The sequence below is a fragment of the Amblyomma americanum genome, chromosome 1, assembly GCF_052857255.1.
Source record: "Amblyomma americanum isolate KBUSLIRL-KWMA chromosome 1, ASM5285725v1, whole genome shotgun sequence".
In the NCBI taxonomy this organism is placed as follows: domain Eukaryota; kingdom Metazoa; phylum Arthropoda; class Arachnida; order Ixodida; family Ixodidae; genus Amblyomma; species Amblyomma americanum.
Genome location: NC_135497.1, coordinates 123,107,443 through 123,131,087, shown reverse-complemented (window position 1 = coordinate 123,131,087; position 23,645 = coordinate 123,107,443). Strand labels below are relative to the sequence as shown.

The following is a 23,645-nucleotide window of genomic DNA, read 5'->3' as shown; positions in this document are numbered from 1 at the left end:
TGTCTGCGAAATATTACCGATTATCTCATTCAAGTTAAACAACACCGCTTGAGCGTATTTGCACACAATTATACTGGTGTTTCCACCAGCCTTCACAAACCACCAGGGCTTGGTATCGTCCTGCATCGCTGTGTATTTATAGAAGGGTGGATTGAAGTTAAGTACATTTACAAGCTTTGCATGCGGACTCACATGCAACGCTTGTAAATTTATTTAACTTCATACCAGATCTCATTCTCTTAAACATTTCAATGACCAAATAACAGCTTTAACAACCAGAATAATCGTTAACGATTCGGCAAAGGCCTCTTTTCTACGAATGTATACAAAAGTGAAGGTGATACAGTTCCTAGGGGACTACATAAAAAAAATTCGGCACAGACACCTGAGACTGCTTACGTGTGGGAATGAGAAAGCATTACTGTCCTTGCGTGCATTTACACCCACCCACAGACACTGCATCCACACATGCACATGCGCGTATGACACCACCCACAACGCTTTGCGACCAACGGTTGTGTCACAATCGTTGTCGGGAAAACTGGCGCTACATGTAGGTCGGCCAGTGGCGACTATACATACAGAAGAACGACATGTATAGGATTGTCTTTAGTGGCGCCGCTCGGCTAGTTGTGTGAATCATACGGCCGCTTGATGACGTCACCCTATTTTTCTTGTCATAGGTGGGATTTTCTGTACCATCAGCGAGTACGCGCACTAATACACACGCCGCTGGCTTTTCTCGTAATGGGTCTTGTAATGCTTTCGCATTAATAATTTTTCCGCAGGACGTCAGGGAAACGCACGATTGCAGGTTCTGTGACGATCTACAGTCTTACCTTTAACGCCCTTGTAAAGCTTGGTCAAGTCTTCCGCATCCTCAGCCGTGTGCTCGGTCATCTCTCCGATCTTCTTGGTGTAAATTAGCATTCCCGCCCTGCGCAAAGATTATTGGTAGCAAAGTTGGGAAATTACAGCCGTTCTACAAGCAATCTTCTGGTGCGAGAGTACCATAAGCTCTGCAAACTTCATTCTATTTAAACATCTCTTGTCCTTCGCGTCTAGACGTTTCGGTGCACTCTGAATCTGAGATAATAAAATAATGTTCTTGCACGCTGACGTATACGGTATCAAAAAAGAGCGGAGGCCATTGGTGATTTCAGAACATGTTAGACTTGAACCAAGAAGCCTTGTTAATCTTACTTTATTGAGTCACAAACTCCGCAAACCTAGAGAAAAATTGTGCAGCCCGTCATGCAGTGGATTCGTGGCATGGGAAAAAAAATTATAAGTGGACTTTTGGGTCTTTTTAAGTTTGTCAAATTACCGAGGAGGCTTCCATTGGTATGCGCTCACTTCGGACGTACATAGATATGCTAAAGTGGAAAATCGTTGAGCCAAAACGTTAAAACCTAGAAGTTTTTGTCTGCTTTTAAGTAACGACTTTCACTGCTATAACGTCTCTCTTTCCACAAAGTTCAGTGTCACCGGCTGTGCCACTGCAGTGCGGAAACAATGTAGGCAACGCCGAGCAGTGGCGCACTTGCTCTCACTTACGCTTCTGCCTCGTTGTAGCCCCTGACGTTCGATTGCCTGAACTGTCCGGTAGCCGGGTCGCGCTTCCAGCTCACCAAGTCGGCGTTAACTTCGGCGTAGACAAAGCGGGTGTCATAATCCAGCTCCAGGTGCCCGTTGTAGATTGCGGAGACAGGACACGGTCCCACCCGAAACAGTCCTGGTCGAAGGCAGAAGCACGTAATTTTTTTTATGACATTACATATTTGTTCCAGTCTGAATCAGCGTGAGCTCGCGGGAATCTCAGGTTAGTGGTGTTGTTTTGTTAAGGTGAAGTCAGTTTCTGTTAGTTTTATGGCAATTTTGAATGCCGGCTTACGAAGTTGAACTCTGGAGAAGAAAAGGTATGTAGTAGCATATTTGATCAGAATCACGCTACAGTCCCTTAAGGATATTGAGAATTTTAACGTAGCGTTACCACAGACCACTGCTGTATACTGCTATCATGAGCGACCATCTGCGCGTGCACGATTAGCGGTAGATGTATACGATGTGCAGCTACACTATGTTAAAAATATCTCGTAAATGGGACCACACTCATATCAGCTTACCGTCGCTGATAGTCTGCGGCGTAGCGTCGATGACTTGCCAGCCACCGTAGTCTCCGGGGAGATCAGGACGCATCATCCAGAGTTCATTCCACAAGTGGAAGTTCCTTCCAAGGAAGAATTTGTTAAGATAAACTATACAGGTTCATGCTACAAAATACCTAGGCTTACAAACAAAAATAAAGCATGTTAAGCTTACTAGCTTTGGTTAACGTTATGAAAAAAAGATTCAACGAATGTAACGCAAGGCAACAGACAGCTGCTTATATCACCGTTGCGCCAGAAATGAAAAATAGTGTTTTGCTGCGCGTGGTCACGTCGTTTTCTCCAAACTCCATTGAACATGACCTAGTTATCCAGAGCAGAGAGTACGTGAATGATGCATACACCGCTGGTGCTTTAAGTTCATGAGATATAATGCACTATTAGCTATAAATTCTCCAAATTTAAACGAACATATTCTTATGTATGTGGCTGTACTTTTCAGCAAATTGCCATAGTCAACCTAAAATACAGTATTTGCTCAGCGACACCTGCAATCTCGTCTGATCTCGTTAATTGAGAATGGAAAAATTCTTATACTTTTGCAAACTCTATTCACGTCAGTGATAAGTTAGATATGGTTATGTTGTACGTAACTACGATGCTCGCAGTCATACCAGATAGAATCCTCGCTTTTCCCGGCTATGATGTTGTTATTTTCGTCGAAGAAACGCTCGATGAGCAGGTTGCCGTCAGTGTCGTGGGCCGAGGAGAAATTCGTGATGGACCGGCAGGGGATGCCAAGGGCTCTGCAAACTGTCGCATGGTAGACAATCGGGTAAACAAAAACTGTAAGCTGTTCAGACGCGACTTAAGCTAGATATGACACTTGAAACGTTCGTCAGTCTTCCTCTGCGCGGAAGAGCGGTTTTTTGCTCCCGCTGTCGTCGCAGCAGAACGCGTGAAACAAAGAAGTCGTACCTTGTTGGCACCGTAGAAAGGCCCTCGTGTATAAACACGAAAATTCCCAGATCACAAGTTTCTTAGGCTTTTTTTCCCCCTTGGACAACAAGATCCACAACTTCGGATGTAGCTGGAAGGACTCAGCGTCCTTAACAAGAATGTCACTGTACTGCGCTGGCTTCGTCGCCCTGATTGTGACAGCAGGCACTGTTCATTCGCCTCTTCTTTCAGTCAGGGAGAGGGCAGCATAATTGGTACCTTTACTGCAGCTGGCAAAACTTTGTTTCCATGATTATATGGGTGCTGCATCATTCAGTAGGTTTTTTTTTGTCTGATAGTAGTAGTAATAGTTGCCAAAGTCATAGTAATCAGCGATAAAGTTAGCGGCGCTGTCTGCAAGCAGCTGACAGAGAACGTATGCCTATCAGTAATTCTTGCCCCAAGTCATGAGCCCTTCCAGACATGCGTATACATTTCAACGTGTTCCTGACTGCTCGTACGTACGTGTGGTCACCAATCCAGAGTAGACCCAGCACTGGCCGTACTTGACGGGCGCACCACCGGTGTGCATGTACTGTTCGAGGATGGTCACGCTCGATGTCCAGGCAGTGGGGGACACTCCGTCGCCGTAGTTGTTGTCCCATGAGCCGACCAGGACGCCGTTCTCGTCCTTAGAATCAACCTGGCATGCCACAGGGGACGAGTTTTTTCAGTAGTTGCACACAACCACCTTGCCGTTAACTTTAAGAAACGAATGGCGAATCTTTGTCTGGTTTCAGACGTGAGACAAGAATATCGCTAGCCTCAATGGCCTGGATTTTGAGGAACCCATGCTTTTGCCATTCAGAAACACCTTGCACGTGCACATGTGTCTAGCCTGATCCATGGCATCGTGTTCGTGCTGGCTGAGAGTGGCCACTTTGCTAAGGACAGGACAATTAGTAACGTAGACCGCACCAGCCTACTGCACAAAGTCTGCCTTGAACTCAGTACTGTACAAAAACAACACGAACGACGAATATAGGCGCACTACTTAAACGACGGACACTAATATCTACAGAAAATGCTGGTAAAGGACGACTGTTTACTGCCAAGGCTAATACTTGGCGTACCAATGCACTGAGGAAGTGAGATGGTCACTAGACTGAACGCTTGGGGTAGCATAAGGCACATGGGGCTCATTGTTCTAAAACTTACCAAAGTTAGCTTTAACGTCTTAGTACACTTTGCAGTCATTATACACGCCTTATCTAGAGAACAAGCCATAGTTCAGTATGAAGCTAAATTTTATCATGCCTGCTGAAGCACATCTGAGAATCTAAGGTAACCACACCCACTCCTTTGTTTAAATTTAGCATTCCTTGACGCTTATTTAAATCTGAGTGCTCGTACCAGACGCGGTCATTTCTTACCAGCGCTGCAAGTGCTCTGGCGACCTTGATGGGCGAGCTGCGGTCGCTGACGCTCACATTGCCAAGCTCGAACAAGTAATTGCACGTGGGCAGGACGACGTCGGTGAACTGAAACACACGCGAGAGATTTGAGGGATGTAAGTAGGCGTTCCAATACTGAGAGCGAGAGTAGACTGATGGACCACTTTGGCTGCCTATTTTATCAATTCGGTCTCCAGACGTTGCCGCCGGCTTTGCGAACGCGCATACACCCGAAACTTCAGTAGGCTCGTCATTCTTTTTCTTACCTGCCCGAAGAACCAACGCTTCCCAGTGGGGTAGTCGAAATTGCCTTGGTATAGCTTTCCAGTGTCGTTGAAGATATACTCTTTGAGAAGTTCTTCCTGTGGCATATACACAAGGTCCTCTGAAAAGGAGGGGGCAGGAAAGGTTCGTCTGCAAAAGGGTCCCTATTTTTGCGTTATGGTGCTCTACATATTAAACAAGGGCCATAATTGCTGTGCACAGGGAATTATTCGCTTCTGCACGTCTTTCAGTGAGAGTGAATTGTGGCGATGATGTGTCTGTATCTGCCGGCTGTTTCCCGAAAATCCGCTCGCAAAAATTAGGAGAAAGTTGATTTGCATAGAATGCATAGCGACGACGGTATGCAATACACTGCTTTAAGAATTTGCACCTGTATGTAAAGTTAATGTGCACGTTTTGTGCCTGGTTTTAGGACAAGCACGAGCACATTCAAATGTTTTGCTACGGCAAGAGACGAACTACCGCTCAAAAGGTAGACAGTAACAAGTATCTTCGCCAAGCTGAGCCTATTTAGTGCTTTCTGTTTTCCTAAAGAAACCTCCAACATCAGTAGGTCACCCTCCAGGAAAGTTAGGCGCCGCCGCGGTGGCTGAGTGATTACGGCGCTCGGCTGCTGACCCGAAAGACGCGGGTTCGATCCCGACCGCGGCGGTCGAATTTCGATGGAGGCGAAATACTTGAGGCCAGTGAACTGTGCGATGTCAGTGCACGGTAAAGAACCCTAGGTGGGCGAAATTTTTCGGAGCCCTTCACTACGGCATTCCTTATAGCCTGAGTTGCTTTGCGACGTTAAACCTCCATAAACCCAGGAAAGTTACGCCTTTCCAGTTTATTTGCATCTGCAGACAAGTAGTGATAAAGTAAGTTCCTCTTGACGACAAAGTGACTGGGCTCAGCGAAAGTGCGCCCCGCAGGACACCCAACATAAGGTCTCCTTTTAATTCAGGCTCTGCTGCAAATATGTGCCTCCTGCTAAAGCCCCACCGTCGTGGGATTCTTTGAAATTAATAATGAAGGTGCTCCTTTCATTTCTCTTCTTGTTGCGTTGCGTGCTTTTTAGCCAGCCTTTGCTCAGGAACTTACAGTTCTAGTTATAGGTAGTTGTTCATGTTGACCTCGGGCATTTTTTGTTTTCAAATTGCAGATCCACTGGCCTACTCAGTGCGGAAACTCCTGCGTTAAACTGCAAATCTTTTTGTCATTTTTTCGTGACTCAATTTAGGCTTTCCATTCAAATGTTATTTCTGCTCTGCACATAAGCCCTGCTTCTCGCGTGGACAGTGGCTTAACAGCTCACGCGAAGGCAGTGGCACAGAAAAAGCACGGGCGGTCACTTACCCGGGCACCAGGGGTTGAAGAGCACGTAGAAGGTCTCCTTGACCTTAAAGAGGCACTTGTCTGACGAGTCGGTGGAGCCGCGAAGCCGTGTCTCGACCTCGAGGCGCCACAGGCCCACCGCGGCGCACGGCGGCAGCATCACCTTGACTGTGACGCTGTTCTTCTCGGTGAGGACCAGGCAGATGCTGTAGGGCGAGTTGTCGACGGAGAAGAACGAGCCACGGGAGGTGGGCACCTCGAGGCGGACACGGCTGCCGTCGGACTCGGTCGGCTCCAGACCTGCGCGCATGCGCTGCTGTTGCAGCCACGTTCTGCGCCATCCGCTGTGCCCTGTCGTAACTGTGCCCTGTCGTAATCCCCTCTCAGAGTGAAATGAGGACGCAGAGAGGGTTTGAATTATGAAAAAAGTTAAACAAGGAGAACCGCCTCATCAGCATCCTCAACCCTCCCCCCCCCCCCCCCACACACACACACACACACACCCTCAATGACTTCGTTATCTTTCCGACTAACTTTGTAACTGTCGTATTACGCCAACAAAATGATGTGCCGGGAATCAGCTTTCAGTAGGCCTCGGAGCCGGTGTCATATTTTCTTCACGTAATCGATTTTTTTCACTCGCGGCAGGCTGCAGTTTTGTAGTGCTCAGTCTACAGTTTTCACTGTTATCATGATATAAGAGCTGCGACAAACAGCGTGCAACATAGGCAAGACGCGGGCCAGAGATCAGCAGAATATCTCGTGACAATAAAATGTGCTACTCTTAAGGTTAAGCGCACATTAATGGCTACCAAAAAAAAATGAAGGCCCGCAGGATCTGCATGCGACCAAAGCGTCGTACCTCTTTCGCGTTCTTGGAAGTGTCACGGCAAGCTCTGCTGACCGGAAACAAGAATTCGAAAACTGCTGGAGCTGCCGTTCAGTGGTAAACTGGCAGCACAGTTAAATGAGGGACAAAGACAGAAGACCAGCTAACATTTTGAAATTCTCACCGTGTTGATCGTAAACTCTACTCCGACCTTCATCCTAGTCTTTCTGTGCGGGAGGCTCACATCCTTCGACAGATACAACTTAACACACCTGTCACACCTACACCGCTTTATCGGTGCAAATTCCGTCGTGATCCCCCATGTCCGAACTGTCCTGCCCCTTATGCCAACCTCTCACACTTCTTAATCTGCTTCCCGGTTGCTCGGCAATGGGGTTTCTTTCCCACCCCCTCACAAACTGTCGGGACCTGGCTGGACTGGCTCGGAGCTGAAGGTGAAGAACAGCGCCTGCTCTTGCAACATGCCATAGGCGCCTATGTGTTGTGCACGAATAAGGCCCAATACTACTATTACTATCTCTAAAAGCGCTGCTTATCTTCCCTTCGCGATTTTTTGTTTGCTTTTGTGCTGCTGCTTTTTCCTGTACGTGAGAATAAGACCAGCGCTTAGCACTGGATGCGAGCAATGCAAGCTGAAGGCGCCACCTGTGTTGAGGATCAGGAAGACCTGGTCCCTGCTCCCGTCGTATTGCCGGTCGAACTGGATGCTGATGGTGACCGGAGCACCACGGCGCACCACGAGCGTGGCATCGCTGCTCTGGGTGAGCAGGAACTTGTCGGTCTTGTGGTGGCGGGTGTTGGCCGGGATGTGGTAGTCGAGCGTCTTCACCTGCAGAGGGTTAGTTCCGCCTGCGACAGACCAAGAATACGGACAGTCAGTTGTAGAGCGGTGTCACTCACAGCTTTTTTCCCGGTGCCTGGGGTTTCCGTAGTGCGCGCTTTCGCATTTGTTGCGGTGCAGATCGATAAGGGAGTCCCTCTTCTTCCTTTTCCTCTTTCGCTGGCTCGGTCACGTTCGCGGCTCTCAGCAATTGCTCCTGACTGCTTTAGTTGAAATTGAACAAAATGCTTCCGTGAAACACCGCCATTGGGCCCTGGCTTTCTTTCTCTTTTTTATCGTTACTAAGACCGCAGCGGTGGCCCAGCGGCTTGATAATCTGCCTAGTATCGGGAGGTGTGGTGTTCGATACCCAGTGCCGCCGGGTACCCACCGGCTGTCCGATGGCTACAAGTTTTCCTGTGACCGCTTTCCAATGAGTACAACCGTTCCCCTGACCTGGTGTTTGGCTTTTCTGCGGTGAAATGCTTGGAAAATGGGTATTTGACTCCATCTCGCTTAGAGCGAAACACCTTGTGGCATGGCTCTCTCTGACAAACGTTACCTTTGCGCCACTAAAATACATCATCACTGTTTTCGACATTATTAATATTATTATTATTATTATTATTATTATTATTATTATTATTATTATTATTATTATTATTATTATTATTATTATTATTATTATTATTATTATTATTATTATCATTATTATTATTATTATTATTAATAATAATATTATTATTATTATTATTATTATTATTATTATTATTAACTTTAAGGTAAAGCGGCCCTTGCGGTGTAGCTACCTTGCGCGTGTCACTGTTTAACCCAAAGCTCAGGATCTGCACATCATCGTAATCATCAGCAGCGTGACTACACCCACTGCAGGGCAAACGTCTCTCCCATGTCTCTCCAATTAACCCTGTCCTTTGCCAGCTGCGCCCACCCTATGCCTGCAAACTTCTTAATCTCATCCGCCCACCCAACTTTCTGCCGCCCCCTGCTACGCTTGCCTCCTCTTGGAATCCGCTCCGTTACCCTTGCACAACATAATGCCACGCAAACAATGTTAACAGGATTGGTCGACTCCCACATTTTGGCCTACCTGTGTGCTTAGTTCTACTGCTCAGCGTAACTCTGATAATCGCTCGCGTGCTTCTACCGCACGTGACATGTCTCGAACCCGCGTGCTCAAGGTGCGCCGTGCGTCGTCAGGCGTTACCGGTGTGCGCCATGAGGCGCGGCATGCGCTCGAACTCGGCCCCGGAGCGGAGGCTCTCGATGACAATCTCCATGTACTGGAGGAAGTTGCTGTTGGCGAGCATCCGCTGCCGCAGCATCTCCAGGATGGCCTCGTCGCTGGTGTCCATGGTGCTCCTTTGCCGGGGGCGCTCCTTCTGATTACAACGGGGGCAGGGATCTGCGCAGGGGGTACGACGCCGCCGGCGCTGAGTCGTCGCCTGGCCGTACTCTCATTCAACATCTTACTGTGCGTAAAGGACTACTCGGTTGGCAAATCGTGAGCAGTTAAAAATCTCGCCTAATGTATTTAAGATGCTAAACAACATGGCAGTATTAAAAAAAAAAGAAGAAGAAGAAAGGTTACAGCGCGGGTACGAGGAACGCGAAGGTTCACCGTTAGCTGGAGTGGAAATCTGGCGATAAACTTCAGAAAAAGGGCGGGGGGGGATGAAGAATTTGAAGAATTTTAAGGAAAATGAAAAAAAAACGGGGTTTAGTTTAAAGAGCGGGTGGGAGCTCTCTGCCGGGAGTGTTTCGAGACGTGACGTCGGTCTCCGCGGGGATACGGGGTGTTTTTATCTGCAGACGACATACGCTGTAAAACCGGTGTGAGAGCTTGAATGACAGCTTACGCTCTAAAAAATAGGCTGGTGAGAATCTTGAAAGTTGTCTGCGCCGAGATAACGACACAGCATTTCTGGGTTGCCCTAGCAGCTTTTGAAAAAAAAAAAAGGCTTTGACAGGGCAACATCGAAAATTGAACAACTTCACAATTTAGATGTAACCTTCATGCGTGAAGCATATTGTAGCACATGCAGTCTGACAAGTCCGACCTAGGTGCAGATGACGTGCGCCAATATCTATAAATACGTTCCAATGTTACGTCATGCACCTTGGAATAGCTCCTATATTTTAGCACATGAATAGCGCGTTGCATGGGGACACGTGTATTTAAGAGAGGCGCCTTTTGCATCCTTCGTTGGGCAGTTCCTAATTCGTCTGGTCTTTTGGTTCCCATTACAGGCGCCAGGATTGGTGCGAGTTTGATAATCACGATGTTTCAGGGGGTGGAGGGCAGAGGTTGCGCTCAGGAGCTCTACGCATGTCTGAGTACGGCTACCCAGCCAAGACAAGTTTTACCGCAGGTTGGGCAAAGATTGGCTTACCTGAGAGTTCTGCTCTCCTCGCAGGTCCGTGCAATCTGTGTCCGTGCGCCGGTCATTTTATAGTTTGCATGCAATTGTCCGGTATTTAGCATAACGAATGTGAGATCGAGGCGCATAAGTAAGCTGAGCGCAAATTCTCCCCAGAATAGCTGCGTCGTGACCAGCCGCACTGTTTAATAGACAGCGTGAGGACGCTGTTAGCGTTACACGCGTCAATAAAGTCGACGAACAGATAGGGTGCAGCTGCAGAATTCTCTGCATACAGTGTTCTGCATTGCCTTGCGAAAGCAGTTTATGCTGTACAGGTTATTTTACTTATTGACTTTTATTTTTTTCTGCCTACACAGACGTGTCCCATACATAAGTGCCTAATGTGTGATTATTCTTTACTTGTTTTTCTTTCGTGGCATTCGTTAAGGCTTTAAGGCAAAGTTTAGTAGCCTGCAACGTCGGCCAAACTACGATGTCATGAAAGCAAGCACTGTGTCTTAGTAAACAAAACTGCGTGTTTGGTGGGCAATGCTCGCTCAAAGCGGTTTGCTCTCACTCAGAAAATTTTTATTTTTGTTTATGTACTTGATATTTCATGTCTATTATTTGTAACAGAAACAATGGCGCAACCTTCAACTTTTCCACATTGCAAATAACAGCTTTATAGTTCACTGCTTACGTAAATCGTCCAAACAAAGCATTTTCGGCAGTAGGAGGAATACATTCCTTAGTTACCGAAACAACTTTATCATAAGAATATCCTAAGGATAGAGCAGCGAGCGATGAAAACAGAAATGGTAGGCGCAATGGCAAAAGATCAATTGATTATTGAATAAGCTTGGCCGATAATATCCAAGATGAAAATTTTGAGAATGCATTGGTGGCGTCAGTGAGAACTGAAAGCGATAGCGTACAGTAGAGCACCGCGGGTAAAGCCCTTATCCAGTTTCACGCGCCATCTCTGGGCGCTGCCCTGTACTACGTCGCGCTCGTAGTTCCGTCGGCCACCGAATGCAGTCAGCTTTATGACACGCAAAAAACAAAAAACAAAAAAAACGAGCATGGTGGCGGCTTCCAACACTTCGTTTCAATAGGGACTCTCCTGCCTTCCATGCAAGCGGATTTCTGTTACTCGTAAACAAAGGCTTTGCTTGAGGTCTGAAGTTTATTTTCCTTGAAATACATAAGGCATTCATGTATACACTGATTATGCATGCAGGAATAGGTCCCAAAGCAACATGCTGCAATGGGACATCTTAGGAATATATCCGAAGTGCCCGAAACATGTTTATGTTCGGGATATCCTAATTGGAGACAGGAATTGGTGGCGATAATTGATCATTTGAATTAACTAGAGGCTGTTTCCCGCTCTGTAACGTACTGTGCGGTGCGAGGCGCTTACACAAGGCCTCCTTTTATCGCCTAGACCACAAAGGGTAGCGCGCCCGGCTCTCGACCCAAGGGGCTGGGTAACACTCCCGGCTCGATCAATTATTTTTCAGCGCAATTGCTTTTCTTTCTCAAGAGGCATTGCGTAATGCTGGTGCAATGACGTCGCGCCTCTTTAGGCCAATGAGCAGTTGTGTAGTGACGTCATAACTGCTGTACTTTGTGATCGTTGTAGGATGTTTGAATTTCCCGCGCTAGATTAAGCGGTTGGGACGTCACGTCGTCATCGACCAATGGGATTTCGGTTCTCACACCACCGGGGTTTCCGCTGACCGTGCGCTCTAACGCTCTCGCGTTAAATTATGGAAGATGGGCTTGCACAGGAGTCGCGAGGAGCTAAAATAATTACCCGTGGTCTCTTGGAGAGGCAGTGACGCATCTCTTGGAGCGACTTTTCGCTGCACCGCGCCCCTCTCCTCCACAGGGCTACCCATCGCAGGCACATGTTGACGACAAGCGTGGCGACGCACACGCCAGGAGTGCCCACTCTCCGTCAAGAAGGGCTTCTGGGTAGCCCGCTCTCTGGCACACATGGTAGCTCCTATAACGCTACCTCGATAATAAAAAGTTTTCGCGTTGTCATACCTTGTGTGATAAAAATCGCGGTGAAGCTTCTGGGGCGCGCATCATTAGACCACTCCGCATGCGATCAGCATGCACAGTACAGTGCGAGCACCAAATGCAGACGAGATGAACTACAGGGAAGAATGGTTATTCGAATCGGAGCCTTCTTGCATGGTCGCGAGGGCGGATGCTCAAATCTTGCGGAAACCGGAAGGTTTGAACGGGAAGGGAAAACTCTGAGGACCAGCGCACACCGGTGAAGACCCGGATGAATGTCCTCCCTTTATGTATTCGATAGAGCTATAAGCAGCCAGTGTACACGGCCAAACCGCTTGCGCTTACAGCATCCCAGGCAAAGTGAGAAAGCTGTATGCGCGCATATTCGGTTATTTCAAGAGACATTGGCGAAGGAGCGACCACGCAAGCTTTCTGCACGCTCAGAAGGCACGTTCCATCGTCCAGCAGTCTAGGACAAAAATTTTGAATTTCGCAATTTTGTAAGGTACTGTTATGGAAATATTGAAGGCAATCGTTCATTATTACGATACGTAGCAAAATATTTCTTTTAAGTTTTTCCATCGCTCGCATCGAGCAGTTAAGAATGCAGAAACATTAAGAGCAAAAAAAAAATGCAAGCCTGCCGACGAGACATCTGCGGATATATCGATTCTTTTAGTGAAATTTAACAAGAAATGAAAAAAAATGCGTTCATAAACTCTTTGCGCTGAAAAATGCTTTTGTCCAGAATTGCTGAGTATGAGCTGGAAAACAAGAGCACGCTTAACTTCCGCAGAAATCAGTCTGCCTTGCTATTTACATGCGAATTACTCTTAGGGCAACGCTAGACGGGACCTACGAAAGCAGTTCACTGAATTATAAGGCTTTTCTTGACGCCATAAACAACGTTATAGATATACGCTTTGTGCGCGTGCAAGACAATGAAACTCCTGTAAGCAACGATGTCGTGATTCCAGCGGTGCCATCTCTACACATAACCGCGTTTTCCGAGGCACGTTCTGCTTGTCAAGCCACTTGACCGTAAATAGTCCTAGCCCCCATTGTCAATAAAGCCGAGTGGGATGTTCTTGTATTTATTTTGCTTTTTTCTCGCAGGTGGATGAACAGTTTTTGCCGATACCGCGCGAGGCAGCCTCGGTCAGAGAGCCATAGAAATGTTCTCCACGGCCGCTGGCGTCATCCAAGCAAGGATTCAGCAAACCTGACCTCGAACGTTGTTAGAAGGGATCCCTTAATTGGTAGTTTCTTTATCGTCACTGTGAATGCACCGATGTGGTCATTCGCGACGTCCACGTCTGCTTCCAAATGGTATGCAAGCCTCGGTATCCTGTACGTCCCGAAGATTATGTGCGAGCAGTGTAAGCCTGGGCAATCTCTTGACAAATTGTTTTACACTGAGGTGCTTTCCGCATGACCATAACGTTGGAACGCCTTTTCCTCTCTTTCAAATTTTTGTCTTACACAAAGCGAGCCAGGCTGTCTACCTTTCTCTATGTGCATTAAATCTGATAAACATAAAAAAGGGCCTCGTTTTTTCCAACTCAGAACAGTACTAGTTTGCCAAAAGTAATCAGGTTGCATGGTGTCTTTCTCACTCGTGTAGTGGAGCATTTGTGCCACTACTCAAGCTGTAACCCTTTTTAACGCAAGGAAAAGCCTTTTTCTCGCCCTTAAAAAGCTTTTCATCCTTGAGGAAGCCGTAAGGGCTCCACTATATCAGTGAGGAACATACCACCAGCTCGTTTGCTTTTGGCAAACACGGTACGTCAAAATCACACAAGGCAAACTGCTCAGGTACGCCCAAAAAATGGCAGGAAGCCGAACCTAGTCATTCCTTTCACCTGTTCGTCTCGTTTCAGTGTGGCTCCTGCTGATGCTCACGTGATTTCCTTACCTTGTCAAAGCCACGAAAACTTATGTACTTCCTTTTTCCATCAAGAACGTGTTTTAAACATCTGTTTGCAACTTGGATGACACCTGCGCTCCTCCGCTGTTCTAAGACCATCGTCTCTTTCAGCAGTGTCAGAGAGAAACTTTTCTAGTCTCGCGCTCCGTTGAGTGTGATGAGGGAACGCGTTCTGAGGCTGCACTTCAATCCAACGAGCTCCTCGGCCAAAGGTTACTGTCGTGCAATCGCTTAGAGCTCACAAAGAGGTCTGAAAGTTACTCTTCACTTTTTTTTTAAAAGAGTTCTGTGTTCCTTGCCACGTTTCTAGTCACTTACCGATATGCAGATGCCCGCCCGCCACTTAATATAGTTCTGACGTAGTGCGCAAACAAGTCGTAGCAACACTAAATAGTGTTTTTACGGTGCAGCAGCCGACAAGTATAAAATGCACCATGCGTCCAAGGTGTATAGAAGGGAACGACGTTGATTTGGCGCGTAAAGTAAGAACACTTCAACGAAAGAAAAAAAAAGAAAAAGAACACAGCACCAATCACGCATCCGGCTGGCCGCTTAAGCGATTTCATGTTTCGGCGCGTCATTCCACTAGCGTGTGTAAGGGTGTTTAGAGTCTCTAACGCGCGTCTTGTGTCTAGAAGGGGCCTCATGGTGGCGAACTCAGGTCCTACTCGACTCGTTACATTCTTGAAAATGTCGTCCCTGTGCCAGCATGAATATTCGCTTTGCCTGGGTGCATAATTCCCACTTTTGTGGTAGATAGAATTTGCTCCCGAGTCCACGGGGGATTGGGTTGTTCTCCGCTTCCTTAAAGCAGAAACAATCGCCTTACGTTCAGCGGACAGTTTTCAGCGGCTGGTACGTAGTTGGAATCTGCAGCCCGTCGTATGCAGTGTTTCAAGTGGCATCATCGCAATGCGCACCACGTGAGTAGCGTATACGCATTTGGTACGCTACCTACGTAATCTTATGCGTGGCAACCTTGCCTGAAATAGGTGGCGTCCTCTTTGGTCCTCTTCTCATTTTTCTTCTTCCTCTTATTTTCTTTTTCCTTACGGCCGGTGATTGAGGAAGGCGCCTGTCTACGAGGAACGGTTTTTATTCTCGGCACTGCTTAGGCCTAAGAAATGGCGTTTGAGACTCCCTTCAGCTACATTTAACGCACCACACAATGTAGATCCTGAGGGATGTTGCGGAGCTTGGGCGTAAAGTGTTCACGAGGTGATGATGAATAAAACGTCCTAATTCGTTACAGGGGTTGAGATGCGGGCTAGCTGGTTTATCATGATTGATGAAACAGCGCAAGAGACGCTGCGGGACACCGGGGACCGCTGCGTTAGCACCCCTTCCATGGCGTTACGGACTAAGAGCTGGCTAACATGGCAAGGCGAAAAAGAAGGTAAGTAGCTCCGGTTTCCGGCTTTCGCATCGCGCCTGTTTCCATCTGTCACGCAGGAAGCCATGTATATATATACACGTGCATTTTCGCAAACAAATCATTTGTAAGTCAGCGCTGTGTCTGCCCTCTTTTGTCTACGTCCTCGTCCCTTGCGCTGTTTCATCAAACATCTTAATCAGAAATAAAATTGGTAGTAGGAACCCCGAATCATGGAGTCCATTGGAACTTGCAGCCGCTCTGGCCCTTTCGGTCAGCTCCTGCTGAACTTTCGGGTCTGAACTGGATAGCATTTCACCCACCTCTCAATACCCGTCGGTTCTTTTATCCATTCTATTTCTGTGTTGTTTGCCAGGACCATAACATGTGGTATAGATCCGCCGCTATGCCACAAAGATCGCATTGTGGCTCATTGTCTTCTGGGTAGATTGCGTGAAGTCTTTTTGGGCTTTAGTATGTGTTTGTTCGTATTCTTCTGGGTGTTTTTTCTTGTTCCTTGCCTAGTTCATCATCCGGTGGAGCGTATTGCCTTCTGCCCAGCCTATAGTGCTGTAGGTTTTCTGAGTATGTGATCAGCATGTTTGAGTAGTTGGGCTCTTCCATGTGTTGGGTTGCCCGTGGTAGGAGTGTTGAGGCTGTGACGTGTGCGCCTTCGTTCCTCTCTACGGACTGATGCGCTGGTGTCTATATGAGCTCTGCTTGGTTTTCGACTTCCTTTTGTGCTTCCCTTAATGTATTTCGTGTAGGCTTCTTTCGAATCCGTTATTATATTCGTTTTTTTTTCTGCGTGTTTACTGCAGCCTCCACCGCTTGGGTTGGGTCCTTGCACCTGAATGATGCGCGATTTCTGAGGTTGCCATACCAGTCTGTGATGCCTCCAGCCGGCCCTGCCGCTTCTGTGTATAGTGCATTTATGTTGTTATTCCATTGTTTTTTATGACTCGAGCTGTGGCGTCTCTTCACTGTAGTGTGCCGGGGGCATGTTCCTTGGTATGGGCTTTACTTGTAAGATGTCGTTCAGACCTTCGGAGGTTTCATGTTGGTCTTGCGTTGTGCTTATGTATGACAGTTTTAGCCTATCACAGGCACGCGCAAAAAAAAGGCAAAGGAAGAACAAAATGACGGTGTGACTGGTACAGCATTGCTACGTAGGAAAGCAGTCGCCCCAAGAGCCATTATGAAAGTTTGAGATTTCTTTTGTGTACTACTTCACCCGTCTTGAAGAAGACCATAAACCTCAACAGATGAAAAAAAAAAGCTTGCGGGGCAGCACTCTTCAAGCAAGGTTGCTTACTCGGTTTCTTTTTATTCATTATTCAGTATCAGCGACTGTGGCAGTCTCAAGCAGCATTGGGCTCCCCGTATACATGGGCAAAAAAACCGCTGGCAGAATCCAGCACGCCGACTTGGCAGAGAGCTTGTGCAGCGCATAAGTACCCTCATTTTCTATCATGATTTTTTAACGCGAAGGCGTTAGATTGCGCGTTCGCGTTCGGCAGCAACTTCTGTAGTGTGAAACTAAATTCCCATTGCGCTGAAAAGAAAAATGGTTGAGCCGGGACTCGAATCCCTACCCCTTTGGTGGAGAGCCGAACGCGCTGCGCCCCCCCCCCCCCCAATAAACAAATAAAAGGAGGCCTTATGTACGCTAGAGAGCGCGCAACAACATGTGTTAAGATAACCAATTAGCCTCACTAATTCTTGTCGCCAATTAGTAAAGCCTATGCGTACGAGCAACCGAAATCCGCTTGACGTGTCGGACTATGTCAGACTTCAAACCAGCTATGATGCGTACGTCGTGTAAGCCTGATACAAAGGGAGCAGCCGCAAGCTATCATCTTCAGCATCAACAGCAGCTAGAGTAACTATAGAGCATGCTATCGCATGCAATTCTTACTGGGGTTACCAATGCGCTCTCATTTTTTTTAGAGTTGTGGACAAGTGCATTTTGCACTACTGTCTTGCTGAAATTTTCATTGCGTACTCTATTACGGCTACTGATTTTCATTGTTGGAGTCTGCTTTGCTAAAAAGGGCACTTTTTTCTTTGGCTGCTACTGTCCACTCTGCTGTTTAAAGAACCTCATACATTTCTTGTTAATATTATTGATGTGTCGCGTTGTGAATTGCAGTGTGGGATTCATGTTGTGCCTATGTCGTGTTTTGTGTGATAATGTCAGGTCTTGCGTGTCTTTGAATTCATCTGTGCTAACAGCAGTAGCCAACGTCGCTATCAGGTGCGAAGCTCTGGTCATATGTTGATGTAAATAAAATGACATAAATAAGCTGACTTGGAGAGAAGGTCGGTAACAGTTGATAAACACATATCATTTACTGACATCGAAACACATGATTCTAATGCACAACACCATCGGCATCCCGAGCGGAAGCGTCTCTGCCAACGAAAACATGCTGCCATAAAAGTTGCTGCCAAGCACTGCACAAGCGTTGCGCCCACTAAGTGGCTCGACTTCTACTCGGCGACCATCGTCTGCGTCGAGCCTTCGATGTTGAACAGCTCCCGGCAGTTGAAGACGGCCATGATGCTGCGTGGGCCGGTCCTCAGGGGGACGAACGTCTCGCGGTGCACCCAGTCCGCGTGTGGCGCCACGTTTCTGCAATGGTGGAAGGTACCAAGCGAGTTTTACTTTTTATTCATGACGCTCCTCTCAAGCTTAGATGCTGAGAAAAGCATACTTTGTGCACGTGTGAGATGGCAGTAATATAAAATGCATGTGTATGAGTGAATTTGCTGGCCTGCGCAACAAATATTGCGGCCGTACAACACGCGCTCCAAGAACGGAGCCTAGACTGGAACAGACTGGGGCTTGTTTGCTAAGGAAGCCGCCCGACTTCCGTGGTCAGCAACACTTCGCATGTAAAGGGAAACTTGAATCTCGAATGTGCCATCTCAAAAACACCTATAGCAAGTTTGCGTTGCACTCACATTCCGACAGTGCGAAGTAAAACTTCGCAAGGCTAGTACCTGAGCTAGTTGGGTGTTCAGCATCTGCTTATCTCTGAAAATTAATAGCCGACGCACAGGCCCATACACAGTAACAGGGTGTGATATTGCGACTTATCGCTTGAGCGGGCGTGTGAGGGAGGGAGTGAGTGTGCGACTGGTTGAACGAGTAATCGACCAAGCGTCTGTGCGTGTGTACGTGGGTGTGCGTACACACGTTACTTACGAGAGGTGAACGATGTGTGCAGTCGTGACGCCGGGGCCTTCCACGGACAAGGTGCAGTCTTGAAGGGGAACGTTGAGAGGATTTGTGAACCGCATTACCAGCCTGAAAGGCTGGTTCACTTTTACTGGTCCCTCAACCTGAAAGTAGTAGCACCGGATGAAGATATTTATCCTGCCACGCCCGCGTAATCTGCTGTATCTGCCATTCTCCGCTTAACACACTTCCGGAGAATTTCACTGCATCGAACATACGCTTGATCAGTGTTGTGTCAACTTTAACAGAGCAACCACATGATTTCACGCTCCCATAAATGGTCATATCGAAATAAATTAGTTTATGGGGGTTTAATGTTCCAAAGCGACTCAGGCTATGGGGGACACCGTGGTGGAGAGCTCCGAAAATTTCGACCACCTGGGGTTCTTTGACGCGCACTGACATCGCACAGTACATGAGATTCTATCATTTCGCCTCCATTGAAATTCGACCGCCGCGGCCGGGATCGAACCCGCGTCCTTCGGGACAGCAACCGAGCGCCATAACCACTGAGCCACCGCGGCGCAGCCCAATATCGAAATGATAATGAGAGCGTAACAAGGCACTATATGAGCAATAATATGGCTGAATGATCGCTCTGGAATTATAACAGGCGTTAGAAAAGATTAAATTCAAGCGTCCGTCGCTTTTGTCACGTGTTCGCTTCCGGACTGTGCACTCTTTCTAGCAAAGTTGGGTTTATTATTATAGACATTAAAACAAATACCTCAATGTTTAGCTTCGGTTTGGTGATAGTGAAGTCGTCCTCTTCAGACCACGTTTGACGTGTCTCTTGGACGTTAGCGATGACGTAGATCTTCACCATAGCGTAGTCGACCAGTTTATCGAGGTACTCCTCCGGCTGCACCGTCAGGGATAAGACCTCCTCTGAAATTGGGAAAACGTTTGAGTGCCCTCGTTAACTTTGAGCTTCAGTTCTCGTTGTAATTTTGATCCACGAAAAGCGTGACAGCCGCCTAAAATCTAAGCATGAGATAACTTAATATTTTGGTGCCTTTTTTGTGTGTTTGTATACGCTGGCGCTTCATAATTTGTTAAGGCATCGCTGAGCTTCCTCCTTCATTAAATCCTAAGCAGAGAAAAGCATTTAGAATTAAGGCAAAGTGGGCGGAAGTTATGTGAGCGATACGATGAGCGAGAATTAGTTATCAGGCAAAAATAAAGCCTGGGTCCCGGTCCGGAAGTGAACTGAGAGCCTCTGGGCCAGCACATTTTCGATGTATTGCGTAGCAGCCAGCACAATTTTCCTAGTGCGTATGACTCACTCTACTGTCAGCGTGATGTTAAAGCCGTAGTAGCATGTTCCATGAAACCACACAATAGTTCTATGCGCGATAGACACACGTTCAATACTGAGATTGCCGTCTACTCCCCAGTTCTGCCATCTATTTCCTCTACCTTAAGTACCGCTGTAAAAACTGCCATGACTTTTTTTTTGCCTGGGTAGAGAACAGAATGTGTAAAAAATAGTCAGATAAAAGATACATCGCAGATATTTATTTCTCTTCGTGTGTCCTGTCGGACAAAAGAAAGACGAGCTTCGATGAAACTTAGTGCCACGCTAGTTGACAATTGTCACGCTTCAAAAGGAAAATAGCGCTACACCTGCAACTCACGGCAAAAAAAAAAAAATGACACGACACGACACGGAAAAAACGCTCTTTCGTCCTGTGGTTTTAGGTACGGCGCTATTTTACTTGTAAAAGAAAGAGGGCTCATGATCAGCAGTAATATACCGATGCCTTAGGGTTAAGTAATTGCAGTGCTCTGTTTTTTTCTTTCCTTCATCTTCGCGTAGAGCAAAAATAACTTGTTATGTTTTGATAAAGCTCCACTTTGAACAGCGGATTACTTTACGGATTCCTCTCGAGATATTTCGACAATGCGCCACAGTGGCATCGAGCTTTCCCCGTGCCCACTCCGTTCATATTCCTAGAATTAGAGCAAGCTGCAGTCTACAATATGAAATCAGCCCACGGATCCTCTCGATATGAAACGAAAAATAAAATAAAATGTAATGCATAAAAGCATAGCAATTAAACGCGCAAAAAAAAAATAAACCATGTGTGGAATACACGTGACGCGCTCTTCAAAATATGGCGAGAAACTCCAGGTGAATTTTACCCCGAGAGTGTGAATCTGAGCGTCCGTGCTGTAGATACAGTCGCGGGAAAGAAGTTATAGACCCTCCCTCATGTTCCAAAGCTTGCCGCGCTCCATGGGGGCGCCACCTGACTGGGCCAGTCCCGGTAGCAGCAGGGCTCCGTCAGGTGGCGCCCCCATGCAGTGCGGCAAGCTTCGGAACCAGATGTACATCTGCGGCACGTGGTTCGCGGACGCTCACCATCCTTTGGCTGGAGCACGAAGGTGGCCTTGTCGCGCTTGATCTTGCGCGCCAGGATGCCCGTGTAGTAGACGGACGAGGAGCACAGCACGGCGTTGACGGTGCGCTGCTCGTTGCTCTCGTTGCGCATGCTCACGGTCACGCTGAACGGCTCGCCGATCATGACGCTGTCGATGTCCTGCAGCTTGAGCGACACGTCCTGCCTGGCCTCGCTCGGCAGGTCGAAGAGAACGCTCAGGCCGCCGCTGCGCGCCGCGTTCAGCACGGCCATGCGCTCTTCCTCGGTGCCTGCGCCACGGAGTCACCGTTCACGCACTGCCGTACCTACGGCCTTTCTCGGGAGGCAGGTACGTCCCTAATGCCGCGCCTTTCGTCTTTTGTTATTGTGCTTCTTAGATGAACACTCTCGCGAGGCTTATTTTAATTGGTTCGCTAGAACATGACCGCTTAGAAATTTGGGCCGCGCAGCACTTCAAACTTGCCTCCTCTGTAAACATGAATCGTGATTCCTCCAAGCTACGTTTTATTTAATTAATTATAAGCACCACATAACCCAAGTAGTGTGACCGTTTATCGAAGTTATTCATTCTGGTACACGTAGAAGGTGACAAAAGAACGATGCAGGTACAATTACGCGGCTCACGTTAGGAAGTCGGAGGTTCTACGAATGCAGTTTTTTTGCTTATTGCAGTGTTATAAGCAAAACTATTCAAATATAAGTTGCCGCTTAACCGTTTCAACGAAAGCTGGAATTGCTGAGGGTACCATCAGATTCTCTCTAGAGAAGCTTTACTATTTGCGACATCTATCCAACAACCAAATCCTCAGCGAGTAGTATTAGCCTGATTACTCCATTTTTCTACCAGAGTTGATACGTTTGCCAAAGAAGCCGAGCGTTTCATTATGGCCCTTGAAACGTACCTTCTTGATTCTTGTAGCTTTCCGTGATGTCTTCAGCATCTGCCATGCCCTCCTGGATTTTAACCCCTGGCTTCTTTGTCATGACTCCCAAGCCAACACTAAGAGTTGAAAATATAAGAACGCAACAGGTCAGTGACCAGTTCTGTTCTTACATGCACAACGTTTCAATTAACATTTGATCTATAAGCGATTATACGAAAGCTACGTGGGCTCCTAGATGACGACGCCATAAGGATTAAAACATGAAGACGTAAAGCTAGCCCCCTAATTTTATTGCCGATTTGGCGTACGTGGGCCAGCCGCACAGAACTCTGTCGCTCGTCGACGGAATTTTTTTGATGAAGAAATTAAAAGCATGCGTGTTAATACCTGCCAGTGCTGGCAGCGGTGCCCGCGACGTCGTTAACCGCGGACACCAGGACGGTGGTATCAATAGTGGACGAATGTGTCAGAGGCAATGTGGCGCTTACGACGCAGGGAATTTTACTTCAAGGTTTTTCTCTGTTCTGTTTGATTTTACCGGAATTTATGTATGAGGACATAAAGAAAAAAAGAGCTGCATGGACTCTGTCGCGCCTGCGTAAGCGGCTCTGAAGACGGCGGTCTTCTTGGCATGCGTATTGTGCAAATCCGCCGATTTTAGCTGACTCCGACGCTTTTCTGCACAGCAGAGTATAGTGACCGGCTTGTCGTTGCTTGAGTGATATTACTACAACCCTCAACGAGTTATACAAATCATGCGAATAGACAAACAAAAGGACTGTAGAAATAAAAAGTTTCCAAGCGAAAGAAGACTGCCAGAATGTACAGGCATAAAGATTCAGCTTTGGGGGGGGGGGGGGGGGAAGGGGAAGGGGGGGAGAAATGGAGAAAACACCCATGTACGTTCTCTCTTTCTCTCTCTCATTTTAGCTGTGTGATTGAAGCAGCACACGCTTACTGGTATGTGAGCGTCTTGCTGCGAGTCCAGCCGAAGGCACTTTCGGGGTCTTCCTTCCAGTGAATAATGTCGGCGTTCACCTCGGCGAACACGAAAGGTGAGTCGTACATGTAGCCGATCTCACCCTTCTTGACGGCTATCACCGAGCACGGGCCTACTTGGTAGTAACCTGCATGTGCAAAGCCGCAACAAAAGGCGGGGAGGGCATGTTATGAATCGTAACTTAAGGAGGCCCATCTGCAACGACGGTATTGAGTAGCATATTACGCTGGCACGAGGAGAGGACAAAAAAAAAATGCCAGTAACTTTACCTTAAAGAATGCCCAAAACACTCTAAAACAATTATTTAAGCAGTCGTGTTTGCAGCTTTATAACAAGGTTTTCGCGCGGAAATTTTTCGTGAGGGTTCACACACCGTCGCTAGTTTCCTGCGGCGTAGCGTCAATGGCTTGCCAGCCGCCGTAACCCGGAGGGAGGTCCTTCCGTGCCATCCATACCTCGTTCCACACGTGGAAATTCCTAGACGACAAGATCAAAACACTTGATTTTACACAAACAGCTATCTACGCAAAGGGGATGCGTTTCGTAAAAGAATTTTAAGAGCACACAAACTTATATATACGACTTGGTCTCGTACGCATAGAGACCACGTCTGTATACATATTGCCACGAAAAAAGGCGACCAAGTTGA

The 23,645-nt window shown here is 47.3% G+C and overlaps 1 protein-coding gene across 1 annotated transcript in view; it reads right to left on the bottom strand.

The window, feature by feature from the left end:
- The window catches only part of LOC144113513 (uncharacterized), a 51,294-nt gene that overhangs the window by 3,664 nt on the left and 23,985 nt on the right, over window positions 1–23,645 (bottom strand). The window contains exons 9-25 of the mRNA XM_077646619.1: window positions 23,370–23,473; window positions 22,955–23,123; window positions 22,015–22,112; window positions 21,094–21,381; window positions 19,456–19,616; window positions 18,696–18,832; window positions 17,980–18,119; window positions 8,999–9,196; window positions 7,599–7,802; window positions 6,125–6,403; window positions 4,768–4,886; window positions 4,481–4,588; window positions 3,573–3,750; window positions 2,783–2,921; window positions 2,127–2,230; window positions 1,558–1,735; window positions 840–937 (exon numbers count right to left, since the gene is read on the bottom strand). Of these exons, the coding sequence (XP_077502745.1) occupies window positions 840–937; window positions 1,558–1,735; window positions 2,127–2,230; window positions 2,783–2,921; window positions 3,573–3,750; window positions 4,481–4,588; window positions 4,768–4,886; window positions 6,125–6,403; window positions 7,599–7,802; window positions 8,999–9,196; window positions 17,980–18,119; window positions 18,696–18,832; window positions 19,456–19,616; window positions 21,094–21,381; window positions 22,015–22,112; window positions 22,955–23,123; window positions 23,370–23,473 (2,702 nt within the window). The remainder of the gene's footprint in view (window positions 1–839; window positions 938–1,557; window positions 1,736–2,126; window positions 2,231–2,782; window positions 2,922–3,572; window positions 3,751–4,480; window positions 4,589–4,767; window positions 4,887–6,124; window positions 6,404–7,598; window positions 7,803–8,998; window positions 9,197–17,979; window positions 18,120–18,695; window positions 18,833–19,455; window positions 19,617–21,093; window positions 21,382–22,014; window positions 22,113–22,954; window positions 23,124–23,369; window positions 23,474–23,645) is intronic.